Source organism: Melospiza georgiana, chromosome 7, assembly GCF_028018845.1.
Source record: "Melospiza georgiana isolate bMelGeo1 chromosome 7, bMelGeo1.pri, whole genome shotgun sequence".
Taxonomy (NCBI): domain Eukaryota; kingdom Metazoa; phylum Chordata; class Aves; order Passeriformes; family Passerellidae; genus Melospiza; species Melospiza georgiana.
In genome coordinates, this window is record NC_080436.1 from 10,293,280 (window position 1) to 10,315,927 (window position 22,648).

The 22,648-nt window shown below is 39.2% G+C and overlaps 1 protein-coding gene across 1 annotated transcript in view; it reads left to right on the top strand.

Annotated features, from left to right (window-relative positions):
- Positions 1-22,648, top strand: part of COL3A1 (collagen type III alpha 1 chain) — a 47,974-nt gene that overhangs the window by 10,111 nt on the left and 15,215 nt on the right. Inside the window, exons 3-22 of the mRNA XM_058027975.1 lie at positions 7,607-7,810; positions 9,447-9,475; positions 10,035-10,151; positions 11,732-11,803; positions 15,092-15,157; positions 15,734-15,787; positions 16,009-16,062; positions 16,428-16,481; positions 16,639-16,692; positions 17,026-17,079; positions 17,565-17,609; positions 17,788-17,841; positions 18,773-18,817; positions 19,548-19,601; positions 19,900-19,998; positions 20,112-20,156; positions 20,278-20,376; positions 21,136-21,189; positions 21,323-21,430; positions 22,580-22,633. Of these exons, the coding sequence (XP_057883958.1) occupies positions 7,607-7,810; positions 9,447-9,475; positions 10,035-10,151; positions 11,732-11,803; positions 15,092-15,157; positions 15,734-15,787; positions 16,009-16,062; positions 16,428-16,481; positions 16,639-16,692; positions 17,026-17,079; positions 17,565-17,609; positions 17,788-17,841; positions 18,773-18,817; positions 19,548-19,601; positions 19,900-19,998; positions 20,112-20,156; positions 20,278-20,376; positions 21,136-21,189; positions 21,323-21,430; positions 22,580-22,633 (1,415 nt within the window). The remainder of the gene's footprint in view (positions 1-7,606; positions 7,811-9,446; positions 9,476-10,034; positions 10,152-11,731; positions 11,804-15,091; positions 15,158-15,733; positions 15,788-16,008; positions 16,063-16,427; positions 16,482-16,638; positions 16,693-17,025; positions 17,080-17,564; positions 17,610-17,787; positions 17,842-18,772; positions 18,818-19,547; positions 19,602-19,899; positions 19,999-20,111; positions 20,157-20,277; positions 20,377-21,135; positions 21,190-21,322; positions 21,431-22,579; positions 22,634-22,648) is intronic.

Genomic DNA, 22,648 nt, shown 5'->3' on the forward strand with positions numbered 1-22,648 from the left:
TGAAGAGTAGCTGAGATGTGATGCAATAGTCCCTCTAAAAGGCTTTGACTGAATGATGATGAAGTGTCTTCTTACTTTGTGTCCTGCTCTAATGCTAATGCTACCCTTAGTAAAAGATTTGATCTGCCAGGCACTGAAGAGCTTCCACCAGAATTTCCACCAGAATGATTAGAAGCCAACAACTTTTAGGTCTGATTCACAGCCCAGTAAAATCAAGGGAGGTTCTGATCAGGCAGTGGTTACCCTTAATCAGGGAGGAATTATCTGAATTCTGGTGTTTATGGCAAAAAAGAGGTTGATCTCTACTAAAAAGACAAAAGTATAAATATAATTTAGTCAGAGTCACCTGTTGAGAGGGGACACTGGAGAGGAAATCCCAGAATAATGTCTCAATACAGGTGGTCAGTCAGGAATATCTTCCTCCCATGCAAAAAGCAATTTGCCCGTGATTTTGTCAAGGAATAGCTGAGAACAAAAGGGGTATAACTGTCTCTTGAATGCAGCAGAAGCTTTTCCTCAAAATGACTTTTATGAGCTCAGGAACAGACCGTTAACATTTTCCTGGGCAGCCCCAAGAAAGAAGCAAGGTGATAGAGCAGTCTGCTCTATCCTGCCCCTTGTATGACTCAGCTTGAAAGGACAGCTCTGCCAAAAAATAACCCTCCCCAACTAAACCAGCAGAGAAACCACCCTGCATTTGTTTGCTTATTACCAGTTTTGAAAGAAGCCAGTTCTTTGGCCATGGTTTCTCGTGCCAGACACCAGCTGAAGCAGGGAGGCTGTTGTGTAACAACATCTCTGCTGGGATATCTCTGGTCACGATTTCTTTGCAGCACTGCTGTGGCAGGGTGAGCTTTGGAAGTTGTATGAAGAGCATCATTCCAGGGTGTCAGCATGTGTGCCCAAGTGGAGCAATTTGTGAAAACTAAACCTCTGAAGACAAAACAGAAAAATTAGAGTTTTTAAATCCACTTTGAAAGATTAGGAAAAAACCCTATAATCTGCAGGGGAAATAGAGGCATTTTGTGTTTTACTTGGTAACATATATGCTGAGGATATATTCTAATCCTGATATTTCTTAGTTTCTAAAGGCTGCAGAAAGGTTGTGGCATTTGTAGCATATAAAGACAAATGAAGGGAACAAGGAATGAGCTGTTTAAAATGCAAGCACTTGTTTGTACCAGTGCAGGCCTGCTTTTTTCTTATTTGTTTTGTAATCTGACATACAGACTGGGTGGGTCTCGAAGCAAGGACAGTTTGGCTGTGTGACACAAGGATCCAGACTCTCCTGTACATTGCCAGTGAAACAGCACATGACTCCATCCTGCACCACCTCTGACAGACAAGTACAGTACTCTGAATGCTTAACCAGCATTCTTTTAAGCAGCTTTCTCTTTCTTACTCTGGATCTGAGAAAAGGGCAAAACTGGGACAAGTGCGGCAGCAGAACTGTTCCAATGCCAGCTTTCTTGGCAGACGAGCATCCCTAGAAGTAAGAAATCTTCAGTTTCATTCTGAAAGCACAGGATGTAGCTGTCCTTTTTGGTGTGAAGCTTGGGAAGTTTCACTCATTCATTCATGCTCCTTTTCCATTCCACCTGATAGCAGCTCTTCCTTCTAAAGGTCCCAGAGCATCAATGGATTTTCATGGTTGACCCACTCTGGGTCAACGTTTAGGTGTTTAGGTCTGCATTTAGGAGTTTAATAAATGGAGGTTTCATTACCTTCAATCACATGTGGACAAGCCTTGCAAAATATTCCATCATTACTATTAAACCTGAAAATATCCTAATATGTATGGATACCTAAATTGGCCCTTATGTCTTTGTGCACTGTGTGAAATTGTTTCAATTCATTAGCTGTTTAAGACAATTCCAGCTGAGAGAATGTTTAAAGGCCTTGCAGTTAAAAAAACCCCAACCAATTAAACCATTTCTTTTCCTTTTTTTCCACCTCTCTTCCTGACTGCTGTGACCCAGACAGGGTTTGAGCCCTTTGGAGTACTCAGCACTGACCGGACATGCCAGCAGACCAGGCCATCCCATCCCTGCTGCTGCAGCCAATTCATTCATTATGAGCCTGCCTGTTTCCATGACTAATGATGGGATGGAACGAGTGTGTTTGGGCTTCTTGTAAACATCATCCTCATACCAGACAGGGAGCCCAAACCATTTGCCTCGAGGTAGATGCTGTGGCATTCTTTTCTGCTCAGGAAATGGAAAGCGGCATTGCTGCACATGCTGGGGTGGATTCCTCCACCTACTCCAGTAGGGGAGAATGATTGTGTTTGTATTGAAAATAGACAACAAATCTTCCTTCTACTTTGTGCTTTGCTTAAACAATGTATCAGACAGTGCTGGGGTATGCAATTAACAGATGTATTTACTACAGAAGAAATGCAAAACAATTTTTGAAGTACTCATCCTGCGAAACTAGGTCAGGATGAGGAAGCACAGGTTTCGTACAGCTAAAAGAGTAACACAAATGCTCTTCTTGACTTCATTAGGCTTTGGATTCTGTCAAAGTTAGAGGCAAGGGCTTCTTCATCTTGGTGTTTTAGCCTTTAGCAGATTCACTTTAAATACAGCAGAAGTTGTTTGTTTGACTCATTGTGTTTGTGATCAGATTCTCACAGACCAAAGCTCCTCAGTTTTGCTTCCCAGGCCATAATCAGGCAGCTGCTGGGGGATCATGAGTCACCCCTGTGTGGACTATTGCCCTCTCTGAGGCAGAACCAGACAAGTTCAAGATGTTTTTTAATTTCTAACCCTTTAGTCACATCTCTGTAAACGAGAGATATGCAAGTCTGCTTCTAATGCAATAGCTGGACATTGCCTTTGTCCAAAGTGGAAAAGCCTGTGGTTTTTGAGGATACTATTAGGAAATTTTTTCCTTTTGCCATAAAATTGTGGTTAAGTCATGATCATGGTGCTTGCACAAATGCAAAGCCAAAACCAACTACAGAGCAGGTCAGATTCTCATGTGATAACAAATTCCCCTTCACCACTCTGGGATTGGGATTATGTTCCGTATGACATCTGTCATCTTTCAGGCCATATGACAATGGACATCTCTGTTTTCCCTTGCACACCTTTGGGCTCTTCTATGTACCCCATCTATAGGTCCTTTGGAACTAAATTGTGATTTTCCTTTCAGCTTTCAATATTGGCCTGCTTATGGACAGCTGCCAGTCTTCCTAGAATGGGAAAAAATTCAAAACCAAAAATTATTATATATTATATATTAGAGAAATTATTGTCTTGCCTTTTTTTTAATTTTATTCAGTATTTGGGCTGGCCCAGGGAAGTGCTACACACTGCAAAACCTATAACATGAGTGCTCGGTAAACAGCATAATTTCAAATTAATTCAGGCTTTCAAATATTAAACTTTTATAACAGTGCACTAGAGATTGACAGGGCTTCCAACAAAACATTGCAGTAAGTGCCACAGAAGTGAAGTGCTGTGCAGCCATCATATTTAGGGCTGTGGGAGGAAGAATAAGATTGTGCATTGCCATAGACAAATACTGCTGAGATCTAATGTTTCTTAACTCTCAGGCTAATGAGAATGTTTAGGAATCAATAAGAAAAGCTGGCTAAGGCAAGTATGTGGCTGTTATACCACAAGTCCAGAGGCAGACAAGTCAGCTTTTTTATAACCTCATTATTCCTATATGTTACTCACCAGTGCTTTAGCACAAATCAGCTTTCCAAAGGATTTTGGAGCTAACAGTTAATCTTTACGAGCAATGCAAAATGCATTATGTCATAACATGCTGACACACAGATCTACATCTGAGCGCAGAGGGGGTGTCTTTAACACCCTAAGTCTTCCCAGATGTAAGTTTCCTTTGGAAATCTATTTAATACTTTCATTCTGCCAAAGGCCACAGCAGTTTTCATTGCAGCTCTCCTAGCTCATTTCTTAATTCATTTAACAATGTCCAGAAAGTTAGAAGCAAATATGAATATCATTATATCCATATGTCTTCAAATTTTTGTCATCTTCCTGTTAAATGATGCCATCTACTGTAGCATAACTGAATCACAAGCTTGTAAAAATGCAGAGATATCTCCTTTAGTTCCTTATTAATGTAAAATTATCAGGCATTGTGACATATTTTAAATTTCCATGTTTTTAACTGATATCTTTGAATAATATTTGGCAGGTAAGTATTCACAGTGTGAAAAATTTGGCACTGAGGAAAGACTGCTTCTGTCTTGGAAACAGAATCTTTATTAACTAGCAGTGCAAAAACAGGGGAAAGATGGCCTTTTTCTGCTCCTCATTGGAGATGTCCTCTTTGCTGTAAAGCAGCAAGATCACATCTCTGAAAACAACAAAACAACAAAACAAATCAATGAAAAATAAGTGGGAATTATGAAAAAATTATGTAGGAATGTTCAAATCCTTGGATATGAATTTCCTAGTAAATAAGGACCTTGTTTTAAACACATAGTTAAAAAAATAGGTGGTTTTCTAAGGCTAAGTGATACCGGGAGCTGAAAATCAGAATATTACAATTAATCAAACACATCTTCTGGGCACAGAAACATGTGTATGCTATACATCTCTCTATGTGTGTATGCAATTCTTATAACTGTATATACAAGTGCAAATAGTAACAGAATTAGGTTCTTTTAGGTCCATAAAATGGTATTGTTATTTAACAACTATGACTTGCCCTAGAAAAAAGGAATTTCTTCCCTTCCTTATTGTGGTTCCAAATGAAAAGAGCATTTTAAGCTGTGGAGCTGGTGGGTGCTCAAGGAGAGTGACAGCTGGGCAGTCCATTGCTCTGGGTGGTGTGGATCTGTGCCCATCCATGCTCTCCAGGGTGCATCCAACCCCTCTTCCAGGGTGGCTCACAGGCTCTAACCTCCCCAGCAGCTCTGTGAGGCTCTGCCTCCCACAGCACACAGCTTTCGAGGGCTCCATGTGAGCAATCTCTGTGATTTGGTTTTTCTCTTGAGTCACTTCAGGGATTATAAAGATTTCATTCATAATCCTTCACTGCTGCATTTCAGCCTTCCTGTTTGTCAGGAAACATTTGTCAATAGCCTTGACAAGACTGGGCAGCCTGTTTTTTCCCTAAGAGCCCACAGCAAGATCCTGGCTTGTGAAAAGGAGAAAAATGTTTCTTGCAGGAACAGTCAGCACATAACTAAGCAGAGAATCAGCTTATTTCCCTGGGATCCATGGATATGGTTTTGTGGGGTGAGGACTGGGAAGCCAAGCAACATTTTTAGAAACTAGCTCTAGCTTGGCAGGTTAAGGAAGGAGGTCTAGACCCTATTCAGAGGCACACATTGTTAGGTCCTTTGAAGGAGCATCCTCTGATGCCATAATCCTGTGTCATGTGGGTGTGGGGAAGAGGCTGTCCTGGAAATGAGCTGCTCTTCTCCAACTCTCTTGTGCAGAATATTAAGTTTCTAGAGAGACTCAAAAGGGGTAGAAAAGGAAAATCTGAGTTTCTAAGTGATAGAGAATGTCTGAGGGGAGTGAGTTTTCATATGCCATTGGAAGGTTTTCCATGTTAAGATTTTTTGTGTTATCAAAGGAAGGTAAAATACTGGATCCCAGCTTGATATCAAGCAAAGAAAAAAATATTGGCTTGAAAATATCTGGAAAGGGTTTTTGAAGCTTTGTTGTTCTAATCAAGACAGTGGTCAAAATCAACTCTTAACCATAAGGAGTGCCAGCCTTAACAAGTCAACATTTTCCTGATGGTTCTTTTATAATTAAAGTGCAAAAATAACACAAGATGGTGTGCATGGACATGGACAGCCTGTAGTAGGATTGAAACTGGGAAAATAAACCCTCCTGTCCCATGGAGTGCTCTTCCCCAGGATCTGCACTCTGGCTCTCCCCTCAGGGAGCCATGATTGTTTTCCCCATTGTCCTTCCAGAGCTCAATGGAGGTAATGGATTCCATGGGTGAAACAGAGGAAAATGTCAGGTCCATGTGATCAGGGGAAACCAGCTGAGTGAAAAAGTGGGAAGGGAGCAGAAGGAGCAAACCAAGCTCAGTTGAGCACATGACAATAAAGAAGGGGAACTGCTCAGGTACAAAATGAAAGGATTTGCAGAAGATGAAAAGGGAAGTTATGTGTTATGGGAAGGGTGAAATGCAGAGGAAGCATGAGAAGAAAGGAAACACATCTAAGTGTGCACATTGCCAAAGAACATTGGTGTGGAATGGGGATACTCACCCACAAATACAGAGAGGAAGAAAAAGGAAAAAAACGAGACCAGGGTGCTAATGCAGTGGTGGAAAGATAAAAACAAAGATTAAAGATGCAGGAAGGAAAAAAAAGGGGGGACTGCATAACCCATAGGAACAAACTGCAATAAATTTGGGCTCAGTCTCATACTAGATAATTGTGGCCATTACAATTTGATGATATTCAGAAATTTCTGCCTGGAGCCAGTGGCAATTTTAATGTCAGAGATTTGAATTTCATCTTTTGTCATTTTCTTTCTCTTTTTGAAGGGTAGTGTATAGTAGGTAAATTATCCTCATATTAAAGTTTTAAGAATGATGTAGGCACAAAAATAGCTCTTTCTCCAGAATGTTGTTTTTATAAACTGAATTATTTTAATTATCCGTGAAAAAATATCTATCTATCTAACTATCCATGAAAAAAAAAATCTATCCATGAAAATCTAACTATCCATGAAAAAAAAAATTAAATTTTTCATGACATTCAGTGATACTTATGTTTGCAATCTAAGACTTCTAATAACATCTACAAAATTTAAAATGAACTTGTAAAACTCAAATTAGATGCTCTCAGTGTTATTTTACACTGGGTTCTTAAATGACCTGGCTGTCTGGATTGTGTTTTTCTAGGAAAATACCGTCCCAAAATTTAATGTGTCAAGGCAGTTTTTGTCAACCTTTTCATATTCATAGTCTATAAAAAGTTTGACCAGTAAAACAGCTGTTGGAAGGAATTCACAAAGCCACGATTATTACAGATGAACAATCTTTTTTTCTGAAAAAAAAGACACTTGTAACATTTGAGCAGGCTAGCTGATACAATAATTGCAAACCATTTGGGCAATTAACGTGAGCGTTCTTTCAGATCTGTCACATATGCTGGCTTTCAGAAACTCTTTGAAGCCCCTTGGTGGCAGCTATTAATGCAAGATGCTGGAGACTGGGGCTGGTGCTGGACAGATGGCTTATCTCACATCCATGTGCAAGTGCTCCTGTTGGCACGTGGGGCCAGTGGCACTCTTGCTGGAGAGCTTAGGCACGTTTACTCTTGAGCTGCAGCAGAGAATTTGATTGTTAATTAGGCAGTAATTCTGTCTGACACTAAAATTACTCAAGACAGAAGATTATCAGAGATTTAATTGGGCTTTGGCTCAGCTCCAGGAGGTTTCCACTGATGCCTGTTTATAAACTCAGAGCAGACTCTGCAATTAATGTAACAGATCCCTCAGTGCCTGAAGAGCAGCATTTAGCCTTTTGCTTCACATGCATGAACCAGGAAACCAAACAAATTATCCAACAGCTTTCATGTTACTCATTTGTAATTTGGAAAACACATTTGAAATAATATCCAACACAATTTTGTCTCTCTTTCCAGTCACAGGATGTACCCATCTTGGGCAGGCTTATGCTGACAGGGACGTTTGGAAACCAGAGCCATGCCAAATCTGCGTGTGCGACTCGGGATCTGTTCTCTGCGATGACATCATCTGTGATGATCAGGAGCTGGACTGCCCCAACCCAGAGATCCCTTTTGGAGAGTGCTGCCCAGTTTGCCCACAAACAACAACCCCACCTCCAAGAGTAAGTTTACTGCTTTACTGCTTACAAAGAAACTGCTGTTTCTTTGGTGGTGCTGCCTTCTTGATACACATCAACCTCAAATCATTTTGGCTCAGATATTCTTAAATGCTTTTCTTTTCAATGCCACTTTCTGAATTTAGGCAAATACTTAGGATGGACAATGCAGCTGATAATATTAAGTCTTCCAACTCAGTTTTGTGTAGACAACAGGCACCAAAATAGTAGAAAGGGACAGAGAGCAGCAGCTAGGATTTACATTTTTCATTTTATGGAAAAGCATAGGAATAAAGCAAACACCTTATTTTTGACTTAATACTCAATCCATATAGATGAAAATAATGCCAACACAGAGTAAAAAAAAATTAGAGAACTTTAATAGCATCTCTGTGTCTTCATTTCTCATCAACTCAATTCTACATCATCACAGAGTGAATTTCCTTTTGCAGTCTTATTGCTGACTTAATGCCCTGTAAAGGAAAGGTGATTATACTGTACATACCTAATTTATCATCATCTTTTTACAGACACCAACATTATACAGACCAGTTGCAGCAATTTAGCCTCAGGAAAATCAAGAATGTTAGTACATGCCAAGCCCCCTTCCTAAGTCTTTCAGTGAGTGAGCCAGCTATCTGAGCTTTCAGCTTATCTGAACATTTCACCAATGTTAAAGATCCATGAGGTTCTGTCAAAGTACCTAGGTTGCCACAGACACATTAAAAATCCTTATCTACAAAATAAGAGATGTGAGGAAGAGAGAGAAGATGCATTTCTGCAGCTCTACAGCACATCTGTTTACACATGGATTGTCACACACAGATATGTCACACACAGATATGTCTCCTAATCTTATTTGCACCTCACTTGCAGTACTCCACTGGTCCCAGGGTCCTCTGAGCTACTTCACTGAACATGTTGAGAGGTGGAAAGGAGTGGTATAGAAAAGCATGTTGGAGATTTAAGTAACCTCCCTCTCTTTGTTTAGAGACTCTTAAGTTCTGGAGTTCCTGATAATGAAGAACATGTGAACTCTTCCCCCAGCATCTCTCTTTGATGTAGCAGTTTGGTCAGGCCATTGGAAGCTGTCCTGATGACCTTGGGTGGTGTATAGGGAAATGCCATGTTGAAAGATCCAAGATTGTTTCAGCTGAATATTCTTTGCTACTGAAGGTAGCAGCTGAACACAAAAATTGAAAATCCAGGTAGTAACATGTAACTGAATTATTAATTGAAAAATAAATAAATTGCAGCAGTAGATCTGAGAATTTAAAATTAGCTCATCACACTTCACGTGCTGGTGTGAGGAGGAAGCAAGAAAACTGTCACAGCATTCCACAGTGGAATTCTGTCCCCATGGCACTCAATGGCAAAGCTGTACTGAATTCATAAGTGCCATGTTCTTGGCTCTAGGAGAGGTCTAATTCTATGAATGATCCAAGCATTAGTAGATTGACCGACCAAAAACCCTACAGCTTTTAAATATACTGAATAAGCATTAATGGAATTCATGTGAGAAAACGATATCAAATGTTTAAGCATTTTGCTCTTATTTACATGTGCAGTTTTTTTGTTTTATTTTGATTCTGTGTCTTGATTTAATTACCTTCCCTTTTTTTTAATTTTTTTGTAGACTCCTGGAGTAGTCAGCCGAGGCCCCAAGGGAGACCCTGTAAGTGCAGCTTTTATTTTTTCCCTAAAGAAAGGAACAAAATCAAGACCCCATTCCTCTAGTGCTATGTATCCCATTCAAGCTGCCAGGATATCCTGCTTTCATTATGTCTGAACTGTCTGCAGCAGGACTGTACCATATAGTTATTCTGAAGTAGAAGTTTGGCTTCAACAAGACTCTCAAAAATTTAAACTGAAAGAACAGAATTTAGTCCAAACTGTATCAGATTTGTTATATTTTGTTGTATTTCTTTAAAGAAGGAGGAAAATCATCTTTAAGTCTCTACTAGCAGTAATAATTTCAGATTCAGGAACTGAACTGCTAAATATTTCTGCTGAGTTTGATTATGTATCAGTTGTAATTAGGTTCCATTAACCAAGTGTTTCCATGTGTGAATTTTGTCTGTCTTTCCTGAATGTTTGGTTGTGGCCTTGTTTAGGAGAGGTTTCCCACCACAGACACACAGCCTTTGTTATGAATGGAAAGGTTTGTCCCTCCATGTCCGTGCAGCTGGAGGCAAGTGACAACATCTGTATCTGCTGTGTTTGTGTCTTTGCAGGGTTCTCCTGGAGTTCCAGGCAGAAATGGTCCCCCTGGCCCACCAGGACAGCCAGGGAGCCCTGGAGCTCCTGGGCCCCCTGGAATCTGCCAGTCGTGTCCCAGTATAAGTGGAGGTGTAAGTCATTGTTATGTTCAGCTTCTCCCTTGTTGCTCATAGCCATGCAAAGTAATGCTGTAGGCACCTGTCCCTTGCACCTTCCCAGATGCTTTGCTTTTGGTGGCATGCATCCCATTTGTGCCTTTGGGAAACAGAGATGGGTGGTACGTGGGGTTTTGATGTTGTTTTGAAGGTTTGTCCATAAAATTTCTTTGAAGTGCAATTAAATATATGCCTTACCTTATTTTTTAAAACTTTTGGGGGCTGATCTGCTGAAGACTTTGGTAACTCAGAAATAATCTGATCAGAAAGAGTCTGATGGAGAATTTCCCCATAAGCCTAATAGTTAGGGAAGTCTCCTATTTTCCTATATTTCATCAATTCATGTTTAATAACAGAACATTCCAACAAGAAGCACTGCTCCTCTGCTGTCAGGGAGGTGCCATGCAAGTATTATTTGTCGTGGTGCCTCTTTATTTCCGGCTCACTGCATGCTGAAGTCACTTCAGAAGAGCTGGGCACACCAGCAAGAGAGCTGATTGTAACTGAAGTTAATCAGCCCTGAGCCCCAGGCAGGGCTTTGTTACAGGGTGACACTGTCATCCATGCAGGCCACCAAGCCCAGGGTTACAAGATGGGACTTCTTTAGCACAAAGCTGATAAATGGTGCCTGTTAAAATCATTGCTACTTTTGAGTACACTGATTATAACTTCCACATATGCTTCCCACTCCCAGGTAAGCCAGAAAGTGAGGCAAGATGTCTCATTTTTATTTAATCCTGAAAGGGATTGCCTCTGCAGGACTGAGCTGTGGATCAGTTTACCAGTCCCAGTGGGCACAAGTGACACTGGTTTGGGGTTTGGAGAGGCAAACACAGGAGAGGAAAACAGGCTGAATTAGCCCTCCATTCCAACCCTGTATCAAAGATGTGCTGTTGGATCCTGACCTGGTTAGTGCGGGAGCTGGATCCACAGTGCTTTGGGGGAACAGGCAGAACACTGCATGTGTTCAGCCCTTCCTGCTCAACCACCTGTGGGCCAATAATGCATCACTGCACTAATGCCACATGATTTGACTGCCTGCTCATGTGAAATGAGTCATTCATTAGGCACAGGTAAAAGAAATCAGGAAAATTATAATTATAATAATAAGCAGCTGTGCTCTTTGGAGCAACAACAAATATTTCATCAACATCCTTGAGTGACAACTAAGTCCAACAGAGAAGAGACAGAGAAACTGGGGAAAGGAGCTAAGAAGGAGTCGAACCAGAGTAAAAGGAGAGGGAAAGGTAATTTTGTGATTCAGCTAAGGACAAGCTGTCAAGAAGAGAAATGAATGTGCCCAGCATGGAGAGCTAATGTCACCATGACCTCAGAAAGAAGACACGAAGACACTGTCTGGGATTCTCTTATGTAAATATGTGGCAGCTATAGGCCAAGCTAGTACTACTCAGCAGACACAAATGAGTTATTTTCATGCATTTACTGTACCACTATAAAAAATACTTGAATTGTAGCAATTACATTTTTTCTTTTTTTTTTTTTTTTCTTTTTTTTTTTTTTCCCTCTTTCTTTTTTTTTCTCTATTTCTTTTACAGAGTTTTTCTCCACAGTATGACTCCTATGATGTGAAGGCTGGTGGAGCTGGTATCGGGTACCCACAACCCATTGTAAGATGATAGAGCTTTTTTTTGTGTCCTTTCTTCTTTTTAAAGAACACATTTTCTGCTCATAGATTATACCTTGGATGTGTATGTATCCTGATTTTAATCTAACAATGTAAGTTTTCATTCAATTATTGCAAGTTGAATTTGATGTAAGGTAGCAGTTTGTTCAACAACACTGTTCTAGAAAGTAGCTATAGATTATCTGGATTTTTTATTTTCCACTTTCTTTCTTCAGTTTCTTACCTTCCTTTTCCTGATCTCTGTCTGTGATTCACCTTCTTACACTACCTAAATATTTTTCCTTTTCTCTCTCATGTACATTCCTTGTTTATCTACTTGATATTCTTCCCCTAATTTCTTTCCTTCCTTCCAACAATTTTTACCTCTTCCACTGCCTTTAATCTTCCTTCACCCACTCAGTATAATTTGTCTTTACTGAGTACGATATTCCACATGCTAACTTTTCCACAATTCAAACTTGCCTGATAACAAGTGAGTAAACCCTTCTCATAAACTTTGTTCATTCCAAAACTCAAAATATTTTCACTTTTTCTTTTTACAATTACCATTTTTTACCCACGGCTACTCAGACTGTGTACTAAGGATGCTGTATCTGCCTGCTAGACCTGGTCCAAGATTTTCAGGTTTTTAAGTGAGAAAAAGCATGGACTGCCTCAAAGAGCTGTACCTGAGCTATGTTTCATGAGTAATATAAATCTGAATGTTGCAACTGATTATTCTCCTTTTAGGGACTGGGATTTAGAGATAACATGAAGTGTTCTTGATTCAGGCAATCTGCTACAGAGAGGGTGTGGTGAATTGCTGCTACTGGAAATTGGCTGTGCTTCATTAGGCATAATCACTATTTTCAGCCCAATTCTGCATAACATGGTTTGGGTATCACATGTTGCAGCATTGTAAGGCAGTTCCAAGAAAATGGAGGGAGGAGAGGAGAGGAATTCCATTCGATCATCTTGTGAAATTAGGTTTACTAACCTCAACAGCTCTTTTTCCTGAAATATAGTCATTATTTTCTCACCTTCATTTTAATCTATTTCTACCTCCTTCATTTGCTAATATCCATGCATTTTTCTTCAGCCATCCATTTTTGTCCTTGTTTATTCATTTATTCATATTCACTCCTCACAGTTTTCACCCACAGCTGTTATGCCATCTACATTCTGCTACTTGGTGCCTTAATATGGGATGTGCTGAACCAGGCAGATAACAGAGGCACCTTCAGTTTACAACTGTGGTTAACTCCTCTCTATTTTGGCTTTTTCCCTGGAAGTGATTAGTGATTTCTTGTGCTCTGACTCCTGGACTCAGGTTAAAAAAAACACCAAACTACTTTATTGAGCACCCTACAACATCTTCAGAGCTGTCTGTATATTTTCAGGTCATAAAGGCTTTTCTATTGTATCATAGCATACATGACCTCAAAGCAAGTACCAGCAGTTACAGGCAGATGTGGCTGAAATCACTAGAGCTAAATAATGTTTATAATTTTCATTACATAGAGTAATTTCTTTATTATTTTATAAATTCATCCATTTTAATTTAAATACTCCTAATGAATAAATATCCAAAATGAAATAATTTGGAATACTAGCAAAACAATAAAATATAGTATCAACATCATAGTATAGCACCAATTTTGAAATAATTTGGAATAGCTGAAATAATTTTGGAATAAATAATAACTTATTCCAAAATAATTTGGAATATTACCAAAACAATAATATATAGTAGCAACATTGTCTATGTGTGGTTACCATGCCTGGTATTTCCTCAGTCACACATCTCTCCATTGCTGTATTCATTCCCATGGCTTTACACCACTTGTAGACTGGTTTTGTGTTTTACATCAGTTTCTCTTCACTTGCCCATGTAACCTCCACATATTGTCTTTGTCTCTTTCCACCAGCGCACATTCTCTAACTGGAGGATGCTCATCTGTTCAAAATCTGGAAATTCTAGCAGCAAGCACAGCCCTAACTATCAGTTTATCTCCTCAGTGTGTAACTTGAAAAAGATTATATCTCATTTGTTTATAGCCATATGTCTGATTGATTGATTGCTATTTATGAGTTTGTGGCTTTAATTCTGGTTGGATCTATAGCTACTTTATACCAAATGAGTTCTAACAATTAACAGGGACTGTTCATGGTGTTCACATCAGAGGCAGCCCCATTTCCCAAGCCCTCGCAGCTCTGCCCCTTGCTGTACTTCTCTCCTAGAAAATTGCAAATATTAACATGGCACACTTTTTTAGACAAAAGACAACTGTGAACTATTTTTTTTTGTTGTATAGTAGTGTACTGTCCTACATATGCCAGTATAGTACAGCAATACTGATAATCTTGTATTATGAAAATTAGGTTCATGAAATTGTAAAACATGACCTTTTCTGACACCATATGGCAAAATCCTGTGAAATACATTCCGTGCAATATTAACCATGGAATATTCTGCCAGTACTGAAGCACACAGTGATCCTCATATCATCCATACATGTGATTCTTTTGGCTGTAGAAAATACATTAAGAGTTTAATTTAATAAAAGCTTTCTTTTAAAGAATGCCCTATAGCTGCAGTAGACTACTGTGCTAACTTATAAATGTTTTCTGTTTTGCAGTATCAAATGCTTCTGTGGTTGTTGCTACAAGAAGTAGAAATATTGAGGTTTGATTAGTTCAGACCTTATTTCTTTCTTATGGCTTCGTACTGTTAAAGCTCAGAAAATATTTCACTGATGGAAATGTTTGCCTTACTGAATACAACAAGAGTATGGCCTTAATTCAGTGTATCCCTAGGTCACGATGAGTCTCTAGTGTTGGCTAATTAAGCTCAGTTACATGGCAGAGAAGCTGACACTCATTTCACTCATTTTCTCTGTCTAACAAAAAATTCAGTTCTATTTTCCATTCTTCCCCTTCAGGCAGCTGAAAAGCAGAGTTCTGAGCATACCTCTGGGGTCTAGAGAAGGGCAGTGGTGTCTCAAAAATTAAAAGTTGCAGCTCTGAAAACTCCTTGGGAGTATGTTAGCCAAGCCTGCAAGGAGCAACCCAGTGAAGCCTTTTCTGAATGGACAACTAGACAATAAATTTCTTCAGCACTGTGTGAATATACTGCTGCTTCCTTTTTACTGCACCAAGTGCAGGTCACTGAGGACTTTTCTCTGAATTATGTAAAACTTTATTTCACAGTTATTGATGGCTATTGCAACTATATTAAGTTCCATAGCTATATTACATTAATGTAACTACTGTTTTTTAATCTATGCTGTAGAGTGGCTTTCCAGGACCACCTGGCCCCAGTGGCCCCCCTGGCCCACCTGGACATGCAGGTCCCCCTGTAAGTAACATTAATCTTCTTGTAATCATCTTGTATTCTTTTACATGACCTCCTCCTTTTCTCTGTCATGAACATCAAGCACCTTTTCAACTGATAAATCTGGACATATGCTGAAGAATTTTATGCATAAATGTCATTTTGGGCTGTGCCATCACCAAGACTCAAGAGCTGAGGTGAATATACTGTGCTCACTTAAATCCTCGTGTACCCCTTGAGATCTCTGCAAGTCCATGGGATGTCAGTTAACATTATTTGAAGTCATGCCACTGCCTGACATTCCCAAATGTCTATACATGCAAAATATTAACAGGGGGTAAAGGAAGGTGGATACACATTCAGTGAACACACCAAGGGTCTGAGGTTTTCAACATCCATCTCCTTTTAGAGAAGCAGTTTTATTCTGTTTTCATGGAGGCATGTTCTACCTGTTTCTGGTAATTTCACCTTTGGTCATTTGTTGACTGACCTGACTACAGTTTTCCTTACAATTATGGGAAATTATATAAAATATAACTGCACTGTGGAATGGTGCATGTAGCTGTTCACATCTTGACTGAGTTTTTTGCTGCATTCCAGGGCTCTGCTGGATACCAGGGCTCCCCTGGAGAACCAGGACAACCTGGCCCTCCCGTATGTATCCATTCAGTAGCTCTGTGCATGTTAAAACACACGACCTTAAAAGCATGAATCTGCGTCACCTCTGCAGTGGATGGAAATTTTGCAGTTTATCCTAGTTGTTCATTATGGTGCATGTCAAATGTACAAGTATTTGTGATGCTTAATGCATTTTTAGCTTGAAGAAGACTTAATATTTGTTATTATTGTGGTTAATATTAATTACTTTTCTACAGGGACCTCCAGGCCCTGTTGGAATGATAGGCCCAGTTGGTCCACCAGGAAAAGATGTAAGTTTACTATTATTCATCCCATTATTAATAAATAGGAAGAAAAAAGTTCATTAAGTTGCAAGACAACAGAGAACAAGAAAAATAAGTTTTCTGGAATCATCTCTTGTAAAGGTTGTCTTGAAGTAGCTTAGAAATTAACTGGAATCTTGTTAAAAGCTGAGTTTATAAATTTTGGCAGTCGTTTTCCAGGAGGCAGTGACAGAGTGAACTGTCACCCTGAGAGGATTTGCATGACCACCACTGTCTTTGGTGGAAGTTTCACCTACTTACTCCAACTCACCTTGTTCTACCTCAACTGGTGCTTTGCCAGTAAGTCAAGCAATAACAAAAGACTAAACAAAAAAATTATTTTCTTTCAACAGGGAGAACCAGGAAGACCAGGCAGGAATGGAGATCGTGGAATCCCTGGATTACCGGTATGGAAAATCTCCCAGTAACAATTGTCTTCTAATCATAGGTTTTGTTTTCCCATATCAAGTTAGTCAAGTGAACATGACACATAATGAAAGTTGGCTTGTGCTCTTCATACAATAAATACATTATTTATTAATCTTTCTATATTTATCTGTTTAGGGTCACAAAGGACACCCTGGAATGCCTGGAATGCCTGGGATGAAAGGCCAACGAGTAAGTATTGAGTATGTTGAACCCTGTTACTCTCCTTGAATGATGGTGTTGCACAGTTGTGATCTTTCATTCATTTCCAAGACTGAATCATAGAATTAAAGTTAATTTCTCCACAATGGCATCTAAACTTCCATAACAAATATTCCATTTTTTTTCTGGTTACCTCAGTTGTAGAGCTCCATCCCTAATACTGAAAAGGGCTCCAACAGTTGACAGCACTCATTATTGAAAATATGCCTCTTTTGAGGGCTTAACATTTGCCAAGAGTATTCAAGAGTATTTCCAGAATGCAGGAGGAATAAAATTCACAGATATGGTTTTACTTTCCCACAGGGTTTTGATGGAAAAGATGGTGCCAAAGGTGACAGTGGCGCTCCTGGTCCAAAGGTAAAAATCTAGAGTGTCATCTTTCTACATAGGTAGAGTAATGACGCCATTATTTGTTGTATAGCTGTGCTTTGCATTTTAAACAATTATAAAAATACAATGCTTACAAAATAAGCATTAAAGAAGCACATTTAATTCCTCCATGAAAAGAATACAAATCATTGTGAAGGAGTTAGTCATTCAGAACCACACCATGTCCCAATTTTTCAGCCGTAGTAAACATGAGATACCAAAATGAAGGGACAAGTCTTGGTCATCTGACTTTCCTGCATAGTATTTTGAAAGCTGAGTCTTTCTGATTTTTATTCCCTGTTTAATTTTTGATTTGACACTTGTTTACACTTCCCAGAATTCTGTTCATGCTCAGGACACCCCGCACCCCATAGAAAGGGATAACAAATTGGGCTTTTTGTATGTGTCTCTTCCCCTTGAATAAACCAAAAAGTGTTCTCACCAAAGTTCATTTTCTTTTCTCTCTGTAACAGGGTGAAACTGGTCTTCCTGGAGTAAATGGAGCACCAGGCCAACCGGTAAATATGTGCATCCTGGAGTGTTTAAATGTTAACTGAGTTGTTCCTCATCCTTTTAACTTTAATTATTCTACCACCTGCAGTGGACAGTAGTGGCACAAATAAGAGCAATGTCTCTTTGCTCAGCCATCTGATTTCAGAAGCCATTTAACAGATTCATTTTTACAATGTTTTCTAGGGACCAAGAGGTCCAGCTGGAGAAAGAGGAAGACCTGGGAATCCCGGTGGCCCTGTAAGTAATTGCAGACAATGTTCTTATCCAGAGGCAGCACATATTTGGACTCAATATGTTGAGAATTCCCTACTTCCTTAAAGCAGTTGTAATGTAAAGGAGTAAAAAACTATATAGCATCTGAAAAAATCTCACATGAAAACTTTTCAGTCCCCAATTAAAGATGTAACACTTCTAACCCAAAGCACATTCACCATCTTATTTCCTGTTTCACTTTTTGAAATGAATAGATTACACACTGAGGAAGAGTTCAGTGTTTCATCATATGCTCAGGTTTGGCAAAGAGAAGCAGGGAGGAGGAGTGGAAGCAGAGAGTGGCAGGGGATGGTAAGGAAAAAATGCAATCTCAGAAGCATCTTGTGGGAAACTATAAAATTCCCCTTTGATGGGTTAGAGGGTACATCCCTCGCTATGAAGGAATTCTTAGTTCATAGCATTCAACACAATCAACAAAGCAGTTTACAGCCAGCACCCTGTTTCTGCAGACACTGCATAACCTGAGCAGAGGGTCTAGTCTCATATGGCTACAAGACAGGCAACAGGGTTTAAGTAATCAGTGCTCATCAGGTTTTTGGAGTGAAATTTAGTTTTTTATGTGAATCAGAAGTAACTGTAACTTTGAAGTACACATCTGTTGCAATCTTACTTATTCACATAGACAATGTGAATGTAGCTGTTATTTCCTTAAGAAATTTTATAGGAATGTATTTTTACATCTTCATGTCACAGTGCAAGTCATGTGAAGTGTTGGATATTCCTTCACAAAATATTTAGTTAATTATTTCTTTGGAATTTCTCATTTAAGGAATCCTTGGGTCTTAGTCAACCAAGTGGGAAAGAACAGACACAAAAGTATGGTCTCTGAGTTATGGACATGAAAGGATGTGTCCAGGGTAGTGTTCAGTACCCAACACCTCTCTTCTTTCTGTAGGGTGCCCATGGCAAAGATGGATCTCCAGGAGCTGCAGGCCCACCTGTAAGGCAACTTTGACTTTCAGTATTTGTGTTGCTTTAGTCTAATTACTTCTAGCAGATGTTCTGCAGTGCCAGCAAATGCAAAATTGGGGTGCACTTGTTGGAGAATGAGCATTATATTTAATTGTGTCTCAATTGTGTATATTTCATTCTGTTGGTTAATATACTTAAAAGACACAGGGCAATAGCAGAGCTATAACACTGTAAATCAGGAAATGCAAAAATCCAAACCCAGATTATTCTCAGAGAACATGTAGATGGATGGAATTGCTACACTTCATGAAGATCTAATTTTGAATGATCTTATCAAATAAATTATTCAGCTGTCTGGAGTTGGCAAATACTTTTCTTTTCCCTCTGCCTAGAAACCTAAGCATGTCCACTTGGGTGTGTAACAGCTGTATTGCCATTCTTTTCTCCTTCTTTTTTTATAATTAGAACAAGTTTTGAAAGTTTTTTATAACTTAATCTCCCTAATGATAGATTTCATGTTTTTAAAATTAAAACACAGAAATTCAGCTGAACATGTAAAAGTCAGAGTAACTAAGATGTAGGTGTGATATTTTAGGACTAGCCAAATCTCATCTTTTACAGCATGATTTATATTTGCTAGTTTCCAGGTGTTTCCTTACTCAGAGAAAAATCTCATAATCAGACTCCCTTTTTTAACTTAAGATTAATTCCATATGGCTTTTACCTTTTGCATTAATAGTATTTCTTTCACTTTTAAGGGTCCCCCAGGTCCTCCTGGAACTGCAGGATTTCCAGGCTCTCCAGGTTTTAAGGTATTCAACTAAAGACACATAACTACATGGGATTTGGTCCTTTCTCTAGTTACAGAGCTGATGTCACTCTACATCATTATTTTATGAGCCCCGCTTTTCCTGGCTGCTATTACACTGTTTGCAAGCCTAGAACAGATGTGCTATATGCAGCATGAGACAAACCCAATCCTCATCACCTTCGTGAATGCCCACAACAAAACACCACCAAGTGGTAGAAACTATTAATTTAATGCTGATTGCCCTGGGGATGACTAAAATGCCTTCATTTTCTCATTTTACTGGGGTTTTTTTTCCATAGGGTGAAGCTGGTCCTCCTGGTCCTGCTGGTGTTAGTGGTAGTCCTGGAGAGAGGGGAGAACCTGGTCCTCAGGGAAATGCTGGGCCACCTGGGCCTCAGGTACATCAATAGAACTTGGGACCTAAGAGGTGCTGTCACCTGCTCTTCACAGAGCCCTTTGTTCTGGTCCTGGGTTAGCAGCATTGGTTACTCTGTTAAATTTATTTTTCCAGGGCCCTCCTGGAAGAGCTGGAAGCCCTGGCAACAAGGGTGAAATGGTGGGTACTTTCCACATCTCTGCCATTGCTGCACTCTTTTTGTGAGGGCCACTGTTTGGACTGGGTAAAGTCCACCAATGGCACTCTCTCTTCATCTCTGTCTGTTGTTCTCTCTCTGCAGGGACCTTCTGGTATTCCTGGTGCTCCTGGTCTGCCAGGAGGCCGTGGTCTTCCAGGTCCTCCAGGTGCAAGTGGAAACCCTGGGGCAAAAGGCAGTCCGGTGAGTTACTGATGGTATTTACACTGCTTGTACCAACAAATATGGTGGAAGTAAGCCTGATACCATTAAAAAAACCCCATTGATCTTCTCCTATTTACTTAAAATAGTCTAATAAATTATTTTATTATGAAAATAGGAAATTATTTTTATAAATATATAACATATTTTGTTTCATATATCAAGGTGTTTCTATATATAAAGATTATACATAAATATGATGACAAGACCTAATTGCTTTCCTAAATTATCTACTAATTCAGATCCAACAAATATACTGCTTCTGTAAAATGGCTACATCAGACAAAATCTGTTTTACAGTCTTATTTTCACCTGTTTTAATTCCCAAGGACTGAGTCCACAGTCCACTAAACCCTGTGAGTTGTATCTGGTCTTTCACTGTCACTTACCCCAGCAGGCCCTTTTCTTACAGCCTTACACCACATGTAGCTCTTTGTCAAGGACTTTCAACAAAAGACTCAATGATGTCTGAAATAGCTCAGGAACAGACATAAAATTTTACTCAATGGTGTTTAAGATTGTATCACTTCTTTCCTTTACTGCATTTTTAAGGAGTCCCAGGGCTTCCACTTACAGGTTCGGACAGCACATGCTGATTCCGTTGCAGAATGATAAATAAAAAAAAAAGGAGTTAATAATTTGAAATATAATGTCTACTTCCTAGTATTTCAGTGTGTCTGGTAGCTCTAGAAAGATGCCCAGCTGCAACCCATAATTTTAATAGGATTTTCTACTTTTTAGGGAGACCCTGGTAAGGATGGTGCAAAAGGAGATCCAGGCCCAAAAGGCGAGCGCGTAAGTGATTTCAAAATTTGTCCAGAGACTTCTTTGAAGGAAGCCTGAACCCTGAATCTTTCCCCATACAAAATCTGTTTGGTTTTTTGGAGACTTCTAACTCACTGATGGGCTTGGTTCTTGTTGCTGCCAGGGTGAAAACGGCACCCCAGGCGCTCCTGGGCCTCCTGGTGAGGAAGGGAAGAGAGGCGCAAATGGAGAACCTGGGCAGAACGGAGTACCTGGAACCCCTGGAGAAAGGGTGAGCTGTGGTACATGACCTTTTGAGCCAAGACAGACACAGAAAATTCTGAAGTTCAGAACACTTCCAGGAGAAATTTGGCTCCATGTATCTTCTCAGAAAATTCCAGATGTGAACTGGGTTGCAAAACTGGGGAGAATTCTTATCTAGTTTCTCCTCTAAATTGCAGCTCTTGGATTTATCTCAGTTGGAAAAAAATTATTTTCTTTCAGTTTTTGATATAAAAGAAGCAGTGATCTTACATATCTGGAAGCTTTACCAAAAGATTTTTGCTGAGAAGCAATCATAAACTATGAGAACTACAAGGGAAATGAATAATCAAAATTTCAAAATTACTTCTCAGTTAACAAAAATAAACAATGAAAAGAACTTCTGCTCTGGAAAGTGAAATTAATTCTTCTACATTCAAGATATGTCTTTATATCAACATCTCTATTGCTTATACGTCTTCAATATCAGTAACAACAGTATTGTCAGGATGTCGTCTATGTTATAATATTTCAACTGCAAACAGGTTTATTGGCTACTATATTAAATAATTTTCCAAACATTTAATAATTCTCTCAGAGAAATCCACTAATTGTTTTAATCAAAATAAATAGCGACATGATTACAAATTTTAGATTTCTGTTCCCATCAGAAACAAAGGAAACTGTGCTGATCTATTTGTAAGTGCTAACTTGATAATTGCTTGCAATGTTTGCTGAAGTTATGAGGAAACCAAAGATGGATAATGAACTAATTAATCATACTAAACATAAATTTATAATTCAAATTTCTTTTATAAAGATAGTAGCAAATATAAATATTAAAACAATACAACAGAGTTCTTCTCAGTACTGAATTAGAGGAAAATAATTGTCAATACTGAATGTGGTTTTTCTTTTTTATAGTACTTTAGAAAACACATAAATAATGATTCAGGGCCAGCTAAAAATAGAGGACAGGCTATAATTTCAACAGGAACACTACAATCAAAGACAAAATAGTTTGCAGCCTTCTTACTACACTGAAATGCCACTTTCATCTCTTTTTTTCCCATTAATTTTCATAATGCTAAGTCTAATGGTAAATAGTTTAGAAGACAACCCAGTTGCTATCACCTGGGCCATACTGCCTGTGATCCATAATTTGTTTTTTATCTGGCAGGGCTCCCCTGGCTTCCGTGGCTTACCCGGTAGCAATGGACTTCCAGGCGAAAAGGTATAAATCTTCCTC